The sequence below is a fragment of the Parasteatoda tepidariorum genome, chromosome 4 (assembly GCF_982258835.1).
Source record: "Parasteatoda tepidariorum strain Cologne lab strain chromosome 4, Ptep-v5.0, whole genome shotgun sequence".
NCBI classification, from domain to species: Eukaryota; Metazoa; Arthropoda; class Arachnida; order Araneae; family Theridiidae; genus Parasteatoda; species Parasteatoda tepidariorum.
The window spans coordinates 102,646,555-102,667,250 of NC_141758.1; the positions used below are offsets into that span (position 1 = coordinate 102,646,555).

Consider the following 20,696-nt stretch of genomic DNA (forward strand, 5'->3'; position numbering starts at 1 on the left):
CTATTTCAAGTAAGCTGAGCCTGTCAAGTATCACTTATCTTAAGTGATACATTCTGTATTCTTTCACTATATATTTCTTACTTAATAAAAGACAATCATAAAGCCACGTAGAACATAAAGAAATTAATTATGCATCAAAGTTGCCAGGTACACAAAACAAAACTATATCACTGTTACCATAAAATATATAATCAAATAATAAATCTAAGATAAGTAAAAGAAGTAGACAAGAAAGAATTAAATTTCAGCAAATTTAATGTGTGATACGGCTTTGTATTTAACTAACTTCAAGTTAATTAACATTCTAACTTATGTGTAGAAACTTTACTTAGGTTTTTTTGCTTGTAAGCGATCAGCTGGAGCTGACATCATAGATCACATGTGGGTATCCGTGATCTTTGAGTGCGAGTACCCAATTGCATAGTGCATAATGAACATAAATGTGGTACGCCGCTAAGGGTGCCACCCATTGTAAACTGGCTGTTTGGGTGCAATTGAAGGGGTACTTATATTTACTAATGATTATTGTCAAATGCATTCAAATAGGCCCAGAAAGGTTCTTTCGTTGTGATTTAATGACAAAATTATGAAGATGAGTTTTGCTTCAAACACAGATAAAATTTTGTTATTTAACAGAATAGGATGATGCTTATAACTTATACATCATTCAAATCATGATATTTTTTTTATTTAGGAAATATGTTTAGACATTTTTCAAAATTCAACAGCCTTCCTGCTATTGGTGATTCTAGCATCGGTGCATCTATCTGTCATATCTGCAACAAGCTCTTCCCTTCCAGAGCCCATCTTAAAATTCACTTGAATGTGCACACTGGTGATAAGCCTTATGGTTGTGAACTATGCGGTAAACGATTCAGCCAGAAGGGAAACCTGCAAGTCCACATTAAAAGAACGCATACTGGAGAACGACGTTTTAGTTGCGATGTATGCCATAAAAATTTTGCTTCAAAACAGAATATGGTGGTCCATGTAACTACAAAACATCCATAATGTTACATGTAAAATATTTGTTTTTAAATGTGACGTTTTGTAATAATCGGTCAGTAATCAAAACATTAAAAATCTGTGTCATGCCTATATATTTTATGTTTGTACAGTTAATATTTCTTTCATTTTAGGAAGTTATTTGATTTATTTCAAAGTTTAAAAAATATTTATACTACAGTAGGGAACCGATTATCCGGAACGGTCGGGACCATCGCTATTCCGGATAACTGATTTTTCCGGTTTTCTGAATCGCTACAAAAAGCCGTTTTTTTATTGTTAAACCCAACTAAAAAAAAATTTGGAAATAATCTTAAAAATAAGAAAAAACACTGAAGTAATACACTAATGATTATTTCCAAATGATGGTAAGGTAAACATCGTTAAAAAAAGAAAGAAAAATCGTAAAATCTTACGAGGAAAAAAATTTAAACAAAAAAAAAATGGCGAGAAAATTTATAGAATTTCGTTCCGGTTTTTTGATTTTCCGGTTTTCTGATTTCCGGATAACGGGTTCTGTACTGTAGTATAATTGTATTTAGTCAAAACACATAAAAAAATATGTACACTGCTTAACTAGCTAGTTTATGTTTGTGCATTTAAGCTAAAATTTCTTATATTCTTTTAAAATATTTACACTATTTGTATTTTGATATTTTTTTTTATTCTAATATAATTATATCATGATTTCTTAACACAAATATTATTGCAATGGAATATTTTATAAGATAAAGTTTGTAACCTCTTTCTTCCATTTATAATTAGAACAGTTTTAATTTTTTATAAATGAAGAAAAGACTTGGATTAGTAAAGTTGTGATGAATACATGTTAATAATTACAAGTTTTGAAATGACGCAAATCACTCAGAGCGAGCCATAAATTCACTTTAAACGTGAAATTTTATAATTTAGAAAAAAAATTGAATAGTTGAGTTGCTGAACTTTTTGATGTTATTTAGTCAGGAATTTCTTTTTTAAACATTTCTCCGTTTTTAAACATAATATTAACTTGCTTAGAACTTTTCTATTTTGGATCTATATTTATTCCAGTTTTTTGTGATGCATTTATGTTTAGGTGATTTCTGTATTGTAATTGTTGCATCTGGAAATTTGTGTAACAAACATTCTTGCATATTTTTATAATTTTGTAAGATTTACTTTTAATATAATATGTAAGAAAATTTAAAATTATACGAAGTGTTTTGTGCAGTATTACTCAATATTTCATGAATTAAATAAAACTTAATTTGATGAAGAGAAGTATATTTATTTAATGGATTTAATTCTGTGTAATTTATTTATTTAAATAGGAGTTTCTTAATTAGTAAACTCAATTAAATGTCAATAACTACCATTTATTTAGACTTGCAATAACCTGCAAGTAAGTCTTTGTAGTTTAGTTACTTGTCTATCTATTTTTTACTTTAAATAATTAAACATTTACTCCTATTTTATTTTTCAGAGAACATATTTTATTTTGCTTTCTGATTTTTTAAAAAAAAATTTTCTTTCATGTTTTACCTAATAATTTTTTCTCCTCAAGGTGTTAAATAAATGCCTTCGATATTTGATGTTATTTTATAGAATTTTTCTAGTAATTTGCAGTAATTCATCCAATGTTTTTTTATATCATCTTTCTATGTTAGTGGTGCAGTTAAGATTATACATTAAGTTTTAACCATTCCCTATGCAATGTATATCAATATTGTTTACCGATACAGTAAAATTTTAACTGATTGTTTCTCAGGGTATCATTCATTGCTATTGGTAGATAGGGGAAAGCAACGAATACTGGTCAATATAAAATATTGCATAGAAAAAGAATGAAAATTAATAAAGAGGTAACGCACTTGACAAATAGTAAATTTGCAATAAGAATTGAATTATTTTAATTTAAAAAAAAATGCTGCAAAAATATTTACAATTCAAAATATACACAAATTAACATATTTATTTATTTAAAATAGATAGAAATTTTGGTTTGATCACTTTTTCTTCACAATCCAAACTTTCGACAATTGTAACTTGCTGATCTTTTTCTGTAAATTAGTGTCTCAAAATTTCCCCATTGTTTCAAAGGTTTTAAATACTTTGTAATGGTTGTGATTCTATTTCACTTTCCTCATCGGTATCATTTCGCCCTTAAGTTAGTGTAATAATTTTTTCTTCCGACATTGCATCTGAAGTTTCAACACTTTCATGGAATGATTTATTGATATTAAATATGTTGTTCAAGGCATTTTTCCCAAACTTTAACAATTTCTAATTATTTTCATTATTGACTTCAGCAATTACTGTTTTTTTAAAAAAAAAAAAAATGCTGATAAAATTTTTGAATGATTGATGCAAGAATCTGTGAGTTTAAACTAGTATGAATAACATTATAAGACATGCTTGTGATGGGACCAATGCTCACAAGGAGATGCATACGAGAAAGCAAAAGATGCAGGAACGATGGATCCTTCGACGGTATCAATTTGTGAGGAATTCAAATTTATCATATGCTTTAGTTACACAATTGCAACAATAGTTAATATTATTTTCAAAATATTTAAACGTATAAAGAGTTTAGTTGGAGTGACATTTTTAATAAGTTACAAACATTGACATTGTTTATTTTTTGTCACTAAAGGCAATCAAATTTGAAGATTCGGCATTATAAATTGTTTTATTCTTATCCTTAATTATTATTAATGTGGTTAATTAATGCTATTAATATCACTTAGCATGTTCTTACATTTAATTCTTTTTATCTGGAATAAAAATTATTTGTGCTATTACTTTACATGCATACTTATTTTTTATTTTTATGAATGCAATTGTATAATGAATCATTTAATAGCTGAATGTATTATACCTATAATAGCTGAATGTATTATACCTGTAACCTGTACCATTGTCGCAACATTTTACGAAGTTAAAGATGTATTACTATTTTCAAGTTGTGTAACTATCTAAGAATTTGTTTTAACCCATAAAAGTGAAATTAATAAAATTACAATCTTAAAATAACTATAATATTTTGAATTAAGTTATCATTAAGTTATCATAATTATTTCTTTGCAAATTTTAATGATGAGAAATAGTGCTTACTCTTTTAAAGTAAAAATTTCTCTGAAAAATTTGCATTCAAATAATTATAATTAGTTCTTTTGTGTTAGAGTGTATTTCAATTTAATCTATGTAGATATATTATTAAAAATAAGTGACTACTATGAATTTCAATCCTTGTTTCTGAGGAGATATTAGCTTTAGTACATTGTCAGAATTTCCATATAAACATCTCATCAATTCGTTATAAGGTACTACACAAATTTTGGTAATAGGAGCTGTAGTAGTAGGTATCTAGTGTAGGTACTGTGATGTTAGGTTTTCTGTTCTTTTTTATAGGTTTTATATTCTTTTTCTTTCCGATAAATATCTTTAACTATATTAGACCAAGATGATAATCTTTATATTGCATCTAGTTATATAACAGATGTATTTGTAGAGATATGTCTTTTTAGTGTTTAAAAAAAAAAAGGAAAAAAATGAGATTCATTAACATTTTCTTTTTCTCATAACTTTTAAAAACCCGGCAAAACACCAACAGAATTTATTTCTGTATGTGCAATAACATAAGTAATCTAATTATATTTATAAAAATAATTTTTATATACTTGTTCCGAATTAACTTAGTTATTTTTCACATTCATATACATATTTATATACTCATTGAACTGGTGTGATACAGTGGAAGATTTTATATTTTTGAAAAATGCTGTATATTAAATAAATTAAAAGAATTTTATCTCATTATAAAATTTTTTTTAATATATTTATTTACTTGACTAAATTTTTTTAATGCTGTTGATTATTAAAAATTGTTTTTTTTTACTAAGGAGTTCTATTAATTACTTTGCTGTGAAATATATTTTTGTGTTTGTTTTCAGAGTTTGTTTTTATGTTTTATGTTGTGTTTATTTTTTTGTTATTATGTCAGTTGTTGAAGGCTAATTAATAGATATTTTTAAAGAATTTTAAAATTTAATACTTTTGAACTGTCTTTCCAAAAATGTTTTTTATTTGATCTATTTTCTTAATTATACTAATAATTTAAATTTTTAAATGTTTTTAAAGCATTTATTAAAATGCAGTTAAATGATTACATCTGGAAAAATTATTAACAGTTGACACAGACTAAATATAATAAGTGGCAATTAAACATTTAATTGTCTTTATATTAATTATAACATTTAATATTATAACATTTAACTCTATAACATTTAATTGCTACTATATATATTGTTAGTTAAAATTGAAAATGCATTTCATGTGCTCCGAAACATGTACTTCCAACGTCTCGTATTATAACTATAATTTTATCATTGTAATTACAATTATTTTAGATTTGTTTTGCAATGAATAAATTTTATATTTGTTTATAAACATAAATTTTATATTTGTTTATAAACATAAATTTTATATTTGTTTATAAACATAAATTTTATATTGCATTATTGGTCCAAAAGCTCAAACCTTAAATTTTATTAGTTATAAACACTGTATACAATACTTAAAAGTTTTCATAAACCTACTTGAAATAGTCAGAAATTTTTTTCTTCATTTTAGAAATGAGACCTGTGGTATTGCCATTTTTTGAGAAATGCTTTATCAATGCTTTTTAGATATGCTTTTAAATTAATATCAATAACTTTTTTTTAATAGATTAGAATTTTCAATTTTGAAGAAGTGGTTTTATGTTTTTAAAAGTGACTACTTGACCTCTATTAGAAATGCTGCTACTAGCCAAAGGACTTTAATGAAATTTCTTAATTTTGGCCTATAGTTGATAAATGTTTAGTATTTTCTGATGTGTTTCTAGTTTTTGATAAATCAAAACATACATATTTTGCATAATCTGTATTTAGAAATTTATCTGAATGATTGAGTTAAGCTACTTTTAGCTCATATTAAAATTTATACATTTTACTTTATATTTGAGTTACCATAAACTTTAGTAATATGCTTATATTACTCTTATTTATAAACTATAACACTTAATGGATTGACCATTACTGCATTAGTTTCCATTTTTCTTTTCTAAATTCCTAGATTCTCTTCTTGATTTTGAAATAGTTAGGGTATAGATTTATTTATAGATTATGTTTAGATTTGCATTTTTATGTACTTTTTATTATGCTCTCTTAATTAATTTTATAAATTTTTTTGTGTATTACTGTTATTCACCCCTCAGTTATACTATCTGTGTGTTAAATTTACTGCAGCAATTAAACTTTTTTATTTATTTATTTTTAAACCAATTATAAATTTTTACAAAAATAAAAAATAATAATTGAAACAAAACTGCACTGCCTTAAAGCCATGCTTGCTTGTACAATGAATTTTTTTTTTACAAGATGCTCACAAAACTAAGAAAATTGAAAACACGACTTATCCATTAAGTGTTACAGCATTACTTGAAATTTCTTAATTTAAATTTTTTGCTATTTTAAAATACAAGGTTTGGATTTAAATAGAGCGATTATAGCAATAAATAATAATAGATATTAATTTGATGCAATTCTATGACTGATTAAAAAAAAATTTATAATTTTTTTATGCACTGATAAAAGAGACGACCGCTTTTCTTTAAGCCTTTGTCAAATTATGTTCAGCCAAATGTTATTTTAACCAAATCCAGCTTTATACAATTTAATCCTTTTTTAAACATGACATTGCATAATTGTATGATTTATTATTAACATATTTAGTGATATTTTAAAAATTCTGACAGCTTAAAGGTTTTAAAACCTGTGTTTATTCATTATTAATATCGGAATATAAATTGTTTTTACTAGTCTTCTACTAAGAAGCTGTCTACTAAGGTGTACTAATAACCACTTTTCTTTCTTTAAACTCTTCAATTTTATTGTCATAACTAAAATTTCAAAAGTTTTGGAAATAAATTATTGCCACTATTTAAATTTCAAATCTGGTATAAATTAGGGATACATCGGATAGCAATTTTGATAGATGCTGAAAATGAATAACAAACTAAATATTCTAATTCTGCAGTATTTGCTAACAGAACAGTTTTTTTAAATTTTTTTTTAAAACATAGTATTTAACTTTCAGTAAATTTTTTATAGCTATTTTTCAAGGAAAATATTGTCAACATATTAAATTATTCTCGAACCGTTTGATGAAATGCTTTATAACCAAAACCATGAATTATTTATTTTCAATAAATAAATTGCAAACATTGTAATATGGCATTTACTTGTGTGTCAAATAAAATGAAACCTAATGTGTGTGAGAAATAAATTTTATAACAATATTTTCATTATAGATAAAAATATTTGTTTATAAATGGGAACACTATTCAAATCTGGTACGAATTTTGTCAAATACTTTTAAAATCTTAATTGTATATGTTTTTTTTTCTCCCAATATGTGATTTAAGTACTGCCAGATATTTTAAGAAAAACGTCTTTTTACAGTAAAAGTTTTGAAAAGAGTAGACTTTTTAAATTTACGAAAGAAATATTAGGAAAAGATTTTTTTTTTAAATTTCAATAATTAAAAATTCAAAAACAGTAAAAATAAAATCTTTATTTAAAGTAAATTACGTAGGTGAAAAGTGTTTTTCACATTAATAATAGAGTAATTGTTTTGTTTTCAATTAAAGATTACTTTGAATATTTATAATAAAATATTATACTAATCAACATTTCTAAATTTATCATTTGAATCCATTATAAATGATCTACATTAATAGAAAAAAGAAAATTATTTGCTTTAGCAAAATATTCTGTGTGTCTCTCAATAGTTGTCTAATATTCAATGGATCCCTAGCATAAGTACCTATGATATTTTTGAAAATGTTGCATTGATATCTAAGCAAAATAAGCTGTTTTTCCTTTTAGTAATCAATGATACAGAAGATTATTCAATGCTGGACTCCAACCATTCCATAGATATCTTTTATTCACAAGAAGGACCGTACAAATGTCACTTTTGCTGTAAAACATATCCTTCACGTAAGGGTTTAAGAGCACACTTGAACACCCATTCAAAAGATCGACCATTCGCCTGTGAAACGTGTGGGAAATGTTTTGCCCATCGAGGAAATCTCAATGTTCATGTCAGATCACATGCGGGAGAACGCCCGTTCTCGTGTAATTTGTGTAACAGAGGTTTCTCTTCAAAGCAACGCATGCTGACACACATTGCGTCTCGTCATGGTGGTAACTTTCAGGAATATTCTTCCCATCTATGAATTCTACTTGATCCTGTTTTCGTATGTATGCAGTGTTGACAGTTTTTTGTTTGTTTGTAAAAATCTAATTGACTTGTACGAGGAAGTTGATTTTTAAAATTTATTTTATAGTCATTTACTGCTGTTTGATTTATTTTAATTTATTAGATGTCTTTTTTTTTAAAACTTAATTAACTTAGTTCCTTTATTATTTTGTAAATTTTTACTACATGACGTAAAAAGGAAATTGTGACATTAATGTTGTAAAATCTGAACTTGTTTGAACACTGTTTTTGTTATTTAGAGAAGTAACAAGAAATTTATTTACATGTTTTTTTATTATTTTGGCTATTACGAAAAGATTGCCTTGGATTTATTTAGGCCTTGCTTGTAAAGTTAAAGTTAACTTAAAAGAAGAAAAAAATGATTTTTCCTCAATCATATTAAAGAAGGGAAAATTTATTAATAGATTAATAAATTATGTCACGACATTTGCTGAAGTTATGCATGGCAGACATGTATTTTAACCAGCAATGCATAGACAATTTAACCAGTTGTAATTCAAAGCCTTTGTTTTTCAAATTCAACTTTTATGTACACCCTCTTTTCTTTTCTACAAAAAAAAGAAGAAAAAGGAGTTAAATAATTTTGTGTTCCATTCCATTGACTAGAACTTTCCGAATTCGAGCTGCATCGTAAGAAACTTGTTTTCATGAAATTATTTCGCCATTCAAATAAAAAATATAACTTAGGATTGTTAGCAAAATTTTAAGAATTAAAATTCATATATTTTTTCTGTGATTTATATATAACTGTATTATAGAAATTACATATTTATGTAAGAACATATATTGTAAGGTTATATTTGGATTGCATCGCTGGTCTACCCAGACTGTTGAATAACTAACTAGAGAAAAATGCTAAAAAGCTTCTTAGCAAGCTTCATAAACCAATTATTCTTGTACTTGTACTCATATGTGTGACAATATGTATTGTATATTGTAATAGTTGAGTAGATTTCAATTATGGACTTGAATTATTCAAAATGTTATCAGAAGATTAGAATAATGTTAAGTATTCCTTAGCTATCTTATTTGATTGAAATTTAGTTTATTAGAAATTTGTTTAAATATATCAAGTTTGGCATGTTTCTTATATTTTGTTTGATAAAAAATTTATTAATTTGACAAAAAAATACACGCCTTTTAAAAAAGTTTAACAACTCCAGCCATTATATTTATAGTTTATTCCTATAACATGTTCATTATTTTAATGAAATAACATAAGAACTATGATAAAATTTTAAGAGTTCTGTATAAAATGTTTTCAGTTAATGGTGATAATATTAATAAAATATCACTAAGCAATTTTAGCATAATTGTATCTCTTATCCCTTACAAAAACTAATATCTCTGTTACTTATGTATTAAATAATATCAGTTGATGGTTATAGTAGCTAAATAATTAAAAGCAATCATTAGATTTAAGTTTGAAAGCGCTTAAAAACATTCAGTTATTTTACTGTCAGAAACTAAATAAAATCAGTTTATCTCCGTTGAAAATGTATCTTGACCCATAATGATAATTATTAAAAATATCTGCATTGTTTGACTTAGTCTAATAAAAGCTGTATTTTTCTTGCTGTCTTGGTATTTCATAAGCTTTGTTGTATTGATAGACAATATTGTATTATAAGAAAGATTAATGCTATATAACTATGAACTATATGAGTTATGGTATTGAATTATGAGGCTTTCTAGACTGTAAATGTATTTGGCATTGCTTTTTTTTCTTCCTTTTTTAAAAATAATAAAATTTTTGTACAAGAAATATTATATCTATAGGGTTTCTAAGCCACAGAAAAATTAAAATTGGCTTTAAAATCACAGGGAAAATAAAAATATTCATTAAATTGTATGAGTTATGGTATTGAATTATAGGATTTTCTAGACTGTAAATGTATTTAGCATTGCTTTTTATTTCTTAATTTTTTTAAAAAAAAGCAACATTACTGTACAGTGTGCAAAAAAATCCGAACCACCCTGAATAACTTTTGATCTAATGATCGGATATTCACGTTCTAAGACTCAATCTTAATGGCTTGATGGGATGACCTCAAATATGCTAATTAATAACTGAGGACCTTAATTGAAGTAAAACACAAAAACCTATTATCTCTGAATAGACATATCTTTTTTTTCCGACGGATTCAGACTTCTAAACCCCAAAATATAGGAGGCAGCCGCTATTTGAGAAATATGGTCCTAATAGTTTGATCCGGAAAGCGATCAAGTTTGGACTCCTTAATGACAATTTTTCTTTTGTGCATTTCCCTATATCTCTTGAATTTTTTAAGGGATTTGAAAAATTTTTGCACTGATTTATAAAATTTGTTCATCCAAATATAATTCCATGGAAAAAATAACTTAAAAATAGTAAATATTTATTATAATTTTTTTGTGAAGGTCGAAAAAATTTTGAATTGCAAAGCATACAATTTTTTTGCATCATTTTAAAGAATATAATTTTACATAGCAAATTACAAAATTTGACCAAAATTGGTGAGATAATTCCTGAAAAATTGAATTTTAAATATCTGATTTTTTTTTTGAAAAAATTCAATTTCAACCAATTTTGCTCAAGTTTTGTATTTTGCCATGCATAATTATATTCTCTTAAATGATGTAAAAAATTGTATACCTTACTATTAAAAAAATTTTCGACCCTCATTAAAAAAAATAATAAATATTTACTAAAAATTATTTTTTGCATAGAATTATCATTGGATAAATGTATTTTATAATTCTGTGAGACAGTGTTTCAATTCTCTTAAAAAGTTCTCTAGATATAGAAAAATATGCAAAAAGGTCAAATTAACATTAAGAGATCCAAACTTAGGAGTGCTTTCTTGACCAAACTCTTGGGACCATATTTCCCAAATGCCGGCCAGAGCGGTTAGCGTGCCTGACTGTGAAACCAATGGCTGCGGGTTTGAATCCCTCTGAGGGCATGGATGTTTCTCCCTGTGTGTTGTTCTCTATTGTGTGAATGTGGCCCACCCTATAAAGCGAGTATCTGTGGCACTGTGGCGTTAGTAATGTTGCTTGCCTCCGTGACTTAGGTTCATAGGTACCCACTGGGTAACGTTAAATGAGTAATACTTCCGACATCTTCCTAGGCGAAGAACGTAAAAAGTTCATTGCCGCCATTAAAAAAAAATTATATTTCCCAGATTGCTGCTATTTTTCCGTGTTCAGAAATCTAAATCCGGCGAGAAAAAGGTATGTTTATTCGAAACGTATATTTTTGTGTCTGATTTCATAATTTAAAATATCATATACACTATTTAATTAGCATACTTTAGATTAACCCCTTGAGCCAATTGAGATTGTGTCCTAGAACGTGAAGATTCGATCATTAGATCAAAAGTTATTCAGGGTGGGCCGTTTTATTTATAATTTTTTTTTTTTTTTTGGTGCACTATACAAGAAATATATCTGTAGCATTTCTAAGCTACTGGAAAATGGAAATTGGCTTTGAAATTGCAGGAAGAAATAAAAATATATTTATTAAAGCGTAAAAAAATTATTTTAGGTAACCTGAAAAAATTAAATTTTAACAGAAAATTTACCACTACTTTGGTTCTTATTTTGGCTACTCTACTCTACTACTACTAGAGCTACTCTGGGCATTTCGTGTTAATCTGATGTTCATGATCAGTGATCCTGCTGGCATATGCGACCACAACATTTCTGCAGTTTTGATCAGAGGGGTTGTTGTGTTACTGTCATATTTCTTAATCGTGCTTTGACTATTAAATTGCATTGTAGTAGTGGACTCTAAATATTAGGCACATTAGAGATTGTGCATTCTGATTGGACACCAAGTCATCCTCAAAGGATCTCAATTTATGGTTGGCAAAGACTACAATTGCATTGATTTTGCTTTAATTGATTTTCTAAATAATCTGTTATTTGTTTTCAATACCCATTAAAATTGATTATAAATTTTGGTTTAATTCTTGAATCAATTATGTGTTCAAATAAACTTTGTTATTTTCCAGAAAAGATTGTTTATCAGGACAAATCTATGGTCACAGAGAAATCTAGTCACAGAGGTTCAATATTGGAGCTATCGGCAATTCCACAGTTTTCTGAAAATCCACTCCACGTATGCAATGTGTGTGGTAGATGTTTCAATCGCAAATCAAATCTGAAAGTCCACATGAGAATTCATAGTGGTGAAAGGCCATTTCAGTGTCCAAAGTGTAATAAAAATTATTACACAAAACAGCAGATGCAAATTCACTATTCCAATTATCATATGAATATTTCAAATGTGAATAAGTAATTTTTGTGAATATTTTACATCTGTTTTATGTTGTAAATAGTTACATACTGTGGGTTTCCGACTATCGGGTCTTGTAAAAGTGAGGAATAATATAACTGGTGGTTTGTAAAAATTGTTGTGAAAGGTGAATGATCAAAGTATTCTATGATTCTTAGGAGGATTTTAAAGTGATCACATTTTTACTCTTCCTAGTCATAGCTTTCCTTATTTGTGTTGTTTATCAATAAAACATTAACTTTTTATGTATGAATAATTTATTTTAAAATGTGTAACATGTGTTTGAACTATATGGGAGAAGAGATTGGAAGTAGAATTTCGTCTTTAACATCTAATTCATTATCCTCCCTATGCTTCCCTCATATTAGACCTGATAGTTGGGAGCCTTACTTTGAGGAAATGTTACAAAGTTCTTCTAAATTTCATTGTGCAAAGGGTTCACAATTTATAAAACTCTTGAACATTTGATTATTAATCAGGTTTTTAAGTAATTTATTTTTAAATTTTGTTTTTTATATTTTGAAAAAATGATGAACTTGTTAATATAATATATCTAAAATCTTAGAAAGAAAAAAAAATGTTTGGAATTGCCTTGCAAATATTTATTAGAAATAAATAGGATTTTTAAAAGAGCTTAAATTTTGTTGTATAAATGATTCCAAAAATTCTTAAAATTAAATAAAACTTCTTAAACTTGTAAAATTATTGAACTGATAAATCTTTAATAATTGAGTTATAAAGTTTTTATAATTGGTTTTATTTAATGATAATCTAGCCAAACATTGTAAAATATTATTGAATCAAAATATATTCTTATCAGATACCTGTATTATTGATAATGAATTATGTAATATTGTATCTTTCAATATATCATACTTTCTTTATTTTGTTCCAGCCAGTAATTGACGTAACCAGAGATTATTGTATTTGTGTAAGGGTAATTTTCTCACAGCGTAAAATTTGATCCAATGAACAGAAAGAAAATTCTGCATTTTTTAAAGGCATATTTAATTTTAAATTAGGGGTTAATGTGTATTTTACAAGTCTCTAGTAGAAGGAAAAGGAACTTTTTGTGTTCCGCTATAACTGGTTCAAAGAAAAAGCCATAACTGAACAAGAAGTTTGACAAACACAATGTGTGACAAATCAACATTTGGAAGATACCTTTTTAATCAATTAACGTGATATTGATATTTCAGTAAAACTAAAACAGTTTTAAAATTTTCATTAAGTCTTGTTCATTCTTTTTGTAATGTGAATAATATCTTTTGTATTGTAATATTGTATTGGGTTGGCAACTAAGTGTCCACTGTTTTCTTTCCCTTTAAAATTTCACATTGAGCATTTTGGCCTAATGTTTTAAATTATTTGAGAGAGATTGTTTTGTTACATTGGAATTTATGTTTGGTCTTTTTGTTCTATTTAAATCTATGTTAATTTTAAAGATTATTAAAAGAAATGAGTGGCACCTTTTTTGTTTTTTAATCAATGTTCTGAGGATAACAACTGACATTTGTGCTGTGTCTGGAAGTTAATGCCATATCTAAAAAAACTGCTTATGTATGGTATGCTAAGTTTAAAAAGAAATTTTAAACTCAATGACCGCTCAGTTGAATTCGATGATCGATGTATTGAAAATTTTGTTGAAGGTTACAGACATCGAGCAAGAATAAATTATCGCTTAATTAGTTGTTAATTCTTATGGAGAAATTAACTATAAGGTATTTTAGAAAATGACAGGAACTTATTTCCCCACCCTACAGATATGTTAAATATCTCAATATATTTCGTTTGATTTGTTTGAGACAAAAACAAAAAAAACTAAAATTGATTCTATTCTCATTTTATTTCCATTTTAAACAAAATATTGTAATAAAAATTAGTAAAACTATGGAAAATTAACTTATATCATATTTCTGATTTTTTTTTCTCCTTAAATTACCTAGTATATGTAAGGTTCGTGTTTTTTTTCTGAATTTGTGATCCTCTGATGCAAAAAAAGTTGGAGCCCTACTTTATATCATATGGTATATGGGAATGAAAGTTAATTGTGGTATGATGAACAAGTTTTATGTAGCTAGGGATTTGATTCATATTCTCTAATGAAATTTTATTATTCTAATTTATTTTGAACTTATTGTTAAATTTATTTACTATAGATTTTAATATTTATCATATACCTACCACTAAGGTTCAGATTTTGATGACATTTTGATTTTTCATATTATTGGACCTATGGGGTATTTTTAAGATTTTTTAGGGCAATTTTTTGAGTTTTTGGGTATTTTCTTCATTTTATGGTTTGTTTTTTAAGATTTTTTTGGTAATTTTTGTTTAATTTTAGGACATTTTTAAAAATACTAACTTATTTTTATAATTTTTCCATATTTTAACTGAGTTATATTATTATGTATTACAACTTGCATATATTCTTTTAAAAATGATTAAATATTTGATGCCTGATAAATCCACACTACATTAATAATTATTATATTATAACTCTAAACAAAATATTTCATTTTCAAGTTAGTTTTTTTTTTTAATTTCAAGGGTATTTTTTTGCTATTTTTAAAGGGCATTTTTTGCTGTTTTTACAGGCATTTTACAGGATTTTTTTTTAGGTCATCAAAATCTGGGCTTTTCATTCAGTTGGTGTGTAGGTTTGATGTGAAAGTATTAGGAAAATGAGAAATTGTTTGTTTTAGATAGTTAATGTAATTAAATATTCTTCAGCTCTATAAAAATTTCTGTGCATTAAAGTCAAAATGTTAATAAAATTATGCGTGCTTGTAAAATGTGAAATGTGATGAAAACCAAAACCTATTTACATTGGTCAATAAACTTGTACCTTTATTATATCTTATTCATTTTTAATGCTATTTTGTCATAATTTTTAGCTGCATTTAGAAATATTTTTATTATAAATTGTTTCAGCGCCTCAGTTTATTAGTTAATTTTTTTTTTCTTTAAAAAAAAATGGTCTTAAAATAATGTTGCATTCTTTTTTATTAATTTAACATCTTTTTTTTATTTATTTTTTTAAGAAAAACAAAATGGTCAAACAGTCTTAAAATAATGTTTTGTTCTTTTTATTTATTTATTTTGAAAATAGTGTCACATTTTAGTGACTGTGTCAGTATGTTTAATTATAGTTTCTTGTTAATTAATTTTTAATTGATTATGGTTTTTCTAAAGTCTTGAACATTTTTTTTTATCTCCAATAAGTTTAATTGTTTTTTGCTTTTAAAAGTAATTATTTGTTTTTTCATAACTTGTTTTTTCATAACTTGAGTTTAAAAAATCTTTAAAAATTATTTAGGTGCTGCAGAACAGATTCAAATTTTGAAAAATATTGTAAGTCTCTGAAAATTAAAAAATAAATCGGAGCTATTGTAAATGACACCAAAATTTATTTGAACTGCTTCAATCTATTCATTTGTATGCAAAAGTCACAATGAAATATTTTGTCTGTCTTTGCAATGATCAATGATTGGATTCAGTTATAAGTTTATATGGATAACTTGGGCAAAATTTCAATCTCAAAATAAAATAAAGCAGTGTAAATAAATTTTAAAAGATATTATTCTCAGTGTTTTAACATTGTTGATATATTGAATACAACACTAAAAAGGAAGAATTGATGAGGCATATGGTTCATGAATATTTGGTTAGGAACAAACATAATTAAAGTTCATTAAAAAAAATCAAAAGCCACTGTTGGTAAAATTTATTCAATGGTTTGCTAACAGCAGTGGTGGCGCAGGGGACAGAGCATTCGCCTTTCAATGAGATGAACCAGGTTCGAATCGCAGTGATGACTGCTCGATTTGATTTCCGCACCCGGCTTGCACCGACCACAGTGCTGATGTGAAATGTCCTCAGTGGTAGAAGGATCATAGAACCATGGGAGATTTTCATGGTTCTCCTCCATGTCACGCAAATGCAAGTTAGTTCCATCGAAAAGTCCTTCACAAAGGCAAATTTCTCCCAATCCAAGAGTTCCCTTGTCATCTGGATTGGGTTCAAAATTACTAGGCTACAGAGTTGAACATTAGTAGTTATAAACCAAAAAAAATTGGGTCGGCTGCCCAACGACGGTTATAAAATAAAATGGTTTGCAAAAGTCAACATATTTTGTAGGTCATTGCAATGATCATGCATGAATTCAGTAATTGAATTATTTATAACTTAAGCAAAAAACATAACTTTTAACAAAAAATGAACAAAAATTAAATATTATTCTCAATTTAACATTTTTTCTTTTATAGGTAACCCCGTTACCAATGATGTTTCAAATTTCTTTGGCTTTAGCCCTTCTCTCCATGAATGCAGAACTTGCAAGAAACTATTTTCCAGCAAATCAAGTCTGATCTTGCATTCTCGTATACATACAGGAGAGCGACCTTACATCTGTGAACAGTGCGGCAAAAGGTTTGCTCAAAAAGGAAATCTGAAAACTCATATGCAGAGTCACGCAGGATTGAAACCATTTCCATGTCAGTTGTGTGGCAAAAAATTTGCATCAAAGCAGCGTCTGTCCATTCACATGACAACTATACACGAGCAGTGAACTCAGATTTGAAGAAAGTAGTTATATTTGTGTTAGAGTGTAATAATGTAGAAAACAATGTCTAGAGCACAAATGAATGAGTAAAAAATTAACTATTTTGGTACTATAACGAAGCACTATGTGTCAAGGTGTGGTAAAAAATTCATAGAATTTACCTTCAATTTTTTTTACCTGTTTTTTTTCCCCCAATCTTTTCCTTATTGGTCTATTTTTTCTTCCTTTTTACGCCTTGTCTTGTTGCCAAATGACTGATTCTTTAATATTTCTGTATACTCCTTGTTATGAATCGATTGTGTAAGATTTATGTAAATCCAATTCGATCCTCCCTTTTTTGGTATAATTTATTCATGTTTACTTTTTGTTGCAAATTGTTTGACTGAGTAATATTTCTGTGTATCTTTTCTGTCTATACAATTCAATCCTTTCTCCATTAATTTATTTTAGTATTGTTTACTCTGTCGCAAATCAATTGTGTAATATTTCTGTATATCCGATTTGATCATCTCTTCATTGTTCTGTTTACTTAATGTTTAATCTTCTTTGCAAATCCATTGATTGTGTAATATTTCAGCAAATCTTATTAGTATGTGACTCAGCACTGATGTTTAAACTTGTTTCAAGTATCGAAGTGACTGCATAGATTTTTACTTGTGCTCTACACATTGTTTTACTAATTCTAAACTCACATGATATTACTTATTCCATTCATTCTGTTTTAGTATTCAACAATACTAGTATGCACTATCAACTAATTTTTATTTTCTGTGTAATTTAATCTATGTCTTGTTTTCATTTCTTCAGTTTTTTCTTTTTGCAATAACTTTTTTTCAAAATATTTTTTCTCCTAAATTTTACCATCATTTAATATAATTTAATTTAATAAAAATAATTTTTAATCTTTTCTGAATTATATCCAAATATTGTTTAAGTTTTGCACTCTTGTATCTTTGTCAAATATTGCTGTCAAACCCTCTTTATCTGTGTATTTTTAATAATCAATTAAAACAGAAATTCATTTTTTCTTTAGAATATTCTTAAACTAGTTTCACACTTGATTTAAAAAATTGAATGAACAATGGTGTCAATAGAAATTGCAGTTTCTTTTTATTAGTCTTCATTTTGAAAATGAATTTAAAATTAAGAGATTTTTCATTTAAATATTTTTATTTGAAATGCTTCATATTTTTGCTGCCACTTTTTAAAGAATGTACATGCCCTGTTCACCACAAAAAGATACACAGTATTACTCACTATGTTATGTTTCTTATTAGTTCGTTCCGTTTTTGATAGTTTATATGGTAGAACTTAAATGATTGAGTTACTTTCTGAATATTGTGTGCGAAATAGTGCTGTTAAATCTTTTTTCATTTAGTTTTCGTCTCATCACCCATCATGAAATTCTTATAAATCCTACTTTTTGAACTATCAATTAAAACTGCTTATTCTCAATAGCTTATCATTGACTTTGCTTAGCATTTTTAATAAGTGCTTAAAGGTGCTTATTCTTGATTTACGTTTTTTAAAAGTCCTTCAAATGTGTATTTTTTTATTTGGGGTTTGTAAAAAAATTCTTAATTTTCTATCTTTCAAATAGAGACTTTTTCTTTGTCATTAGTTGATTGTCATTAGTTACAAAAAAGCATGATTTTCACAATTTTCTCTGCAATATTTATCAGAAACTAATTATTTTATCATGATTATCTAAAGTTTTTGAAAATGTTTTTGCATTTTGTTGATTTTATGTTTATAAATTTAAAACTTCAAACACTAGAAAAATTTTTTTTTTATTACTTCACATATTATGATTATTATTATTATTTTTTTTTTTTGGAAAGTGATTAAAAATATTTATGGAGTGCTTAAAAGGTGCTTATTTTTTGTAGAAAAATCTGGCTACGCACCCTATCTTAGAATAAAATCTTTTATAATCCTTGAAACTTTGTCAAATATTTGATAATTTTTTAAAAATTTAGTTTGCTTGATTTACGAAAATGAAATTATTATTTTATCTTGAAACTAGCACATAATTGTATTATATGTTTAGGGGAAGACCTTTTTGACAAACACTGAATTTCTTTAAAAAGGAAAAGCTATCTTTGGATGTAAACCTAAAATATTTATCTTCCCAAATCTTCTAACTAGCAAGTTTTCAATCAATAAAGGAGTTTTGTGAATACCTTTCAGATACATCTATTTATTCTATTACATATTTTATCATAATGAAAAGACATTTATCAAGTTTTCCAAATGTTTATCTCTTTATATCTGGCAAGTATTAATTAATTAAAAATCCATTTTATTTAAGTATTGTTTTAGTCTGCATTTTTTATCGATCTTTTAAACTAAACAAGAATTTTTATCCTCTCCCTTTCTTTTTAAATTGATATAATTTATATCAACTTTAAGGAAAATATAAATCTTTTTTTCAAATGTAATTTTATTTCATTTTATTTTTAAATTGTTAATTCGTATGAAGTTATTATTATAAAAAATGTTAAATTGCATGAAGTTATTAAATAGAGCTAAAACAATTTGAAAAAAGCACAATTGTCTCATTAATTGTGTATTATGTGATTTTATAAATTGTGCTTTTTAAAAAGAGTACCAATAAAATGAAAAATCTCCAACTGATGTGCTGTTTTCATGTTTTAGCTTTATTCTTACGCAGCACAAAATTCTTTCTTTACTGAAGTAATAATTGTAAATTCATTTATGTTGTTGAATGTATGCTGTAAAATGGATTTAAAAAAAATTAATTTTTTGAGTGTTGAAATTTTAAATATGACTCCAAATTGTGTATTACATATTGGAATAAAAAAAGAAATTAATTTGATCTTAAGTTTGTGCAAGGTACAAAAATGGGGAGGAAGGGCGAAACTAAGATTGTTAAATTTAACAGCGTAATTACACAGGCAATAGTTTTTGGTTTTTAATAGTGGTACTGAACCAATTTGTAAATTGGGTGGTTGGAACTCGAATTGCAGCCACCTCCTCGTGGTGAGTTCTGGGTCATTTCATAGAAAAAAATGTGAAATGGGCGAAGAGCTGCATGGTGATTTAGTAATTTTTCAGCACATAAAGCTTATAAAAATTTAATTAAGGCATTTTCTGTTTCTCTAGTCGAAGGTGAATAAAGAGATGATGTGATGACCTGCACCTAACTTCTGTTTTCAGGGTTCATGAGGGTTCTGGAAATCTGCACTGAAGTTTTAATTCATGGAAATGTTTACTGGGCCCTTGGGAAAGTTTCAGTGTTCATACAGGTTTTTAAAATTCATAAAAAAATTTTAGTTCATAAAATTGATTTTTGGGTCTTAAAATTTCCAAATTCATATAGGTTTTTAAACTCATTATAGAAATTTTTATTTATGAAAACTTTTTAATGTCCTTAAAAACTTTCAGGTTTCTTATAAATTCTTAAAATCCATAATAAAATTTTTAATTCATTGAAGTGATTTCAAAGGATTTAAAAAGGTAGTCTTATTTTTGATTCCCAATTTTTCTAGTTCTTAATAATTTATCTTAGGTAAAGAT

The 20,696-nt window shown here is 26.4% G+C and overlaps 1 protein-coding gene across 1 annotated transcript; it reads left to right on the forward strand.

Annotated features, from left to right (window-relative positions):
* The first annotated feature begins 1,018 nt into the window (after nt 1-1,018).
* On the forward strand, nt 1,019-20,095 carry LOC107452486 (sal-like protein 1). The gene is made up of 4 exons (XM_087162328.1): nt 1,019-8,287; nt 12,309-12,591; nt 15,214-15,265; nt 16,830-20,095. The coding sequence occupies exons 2-4, from the start codon at nt 12,335-12,337 to the stop codon at nt 17,160-17,162; spliced, it is 642 nt and encodes a 213-aa protein (XP_087018454.1). The 5' UTR covers nt 1,019-8,287; nt 12,309-12,334; the 3' UTR covers nt 17,163-20,095.
* Nucleotides 20,096-20,696: the final 601 nt, after the last annotated feature.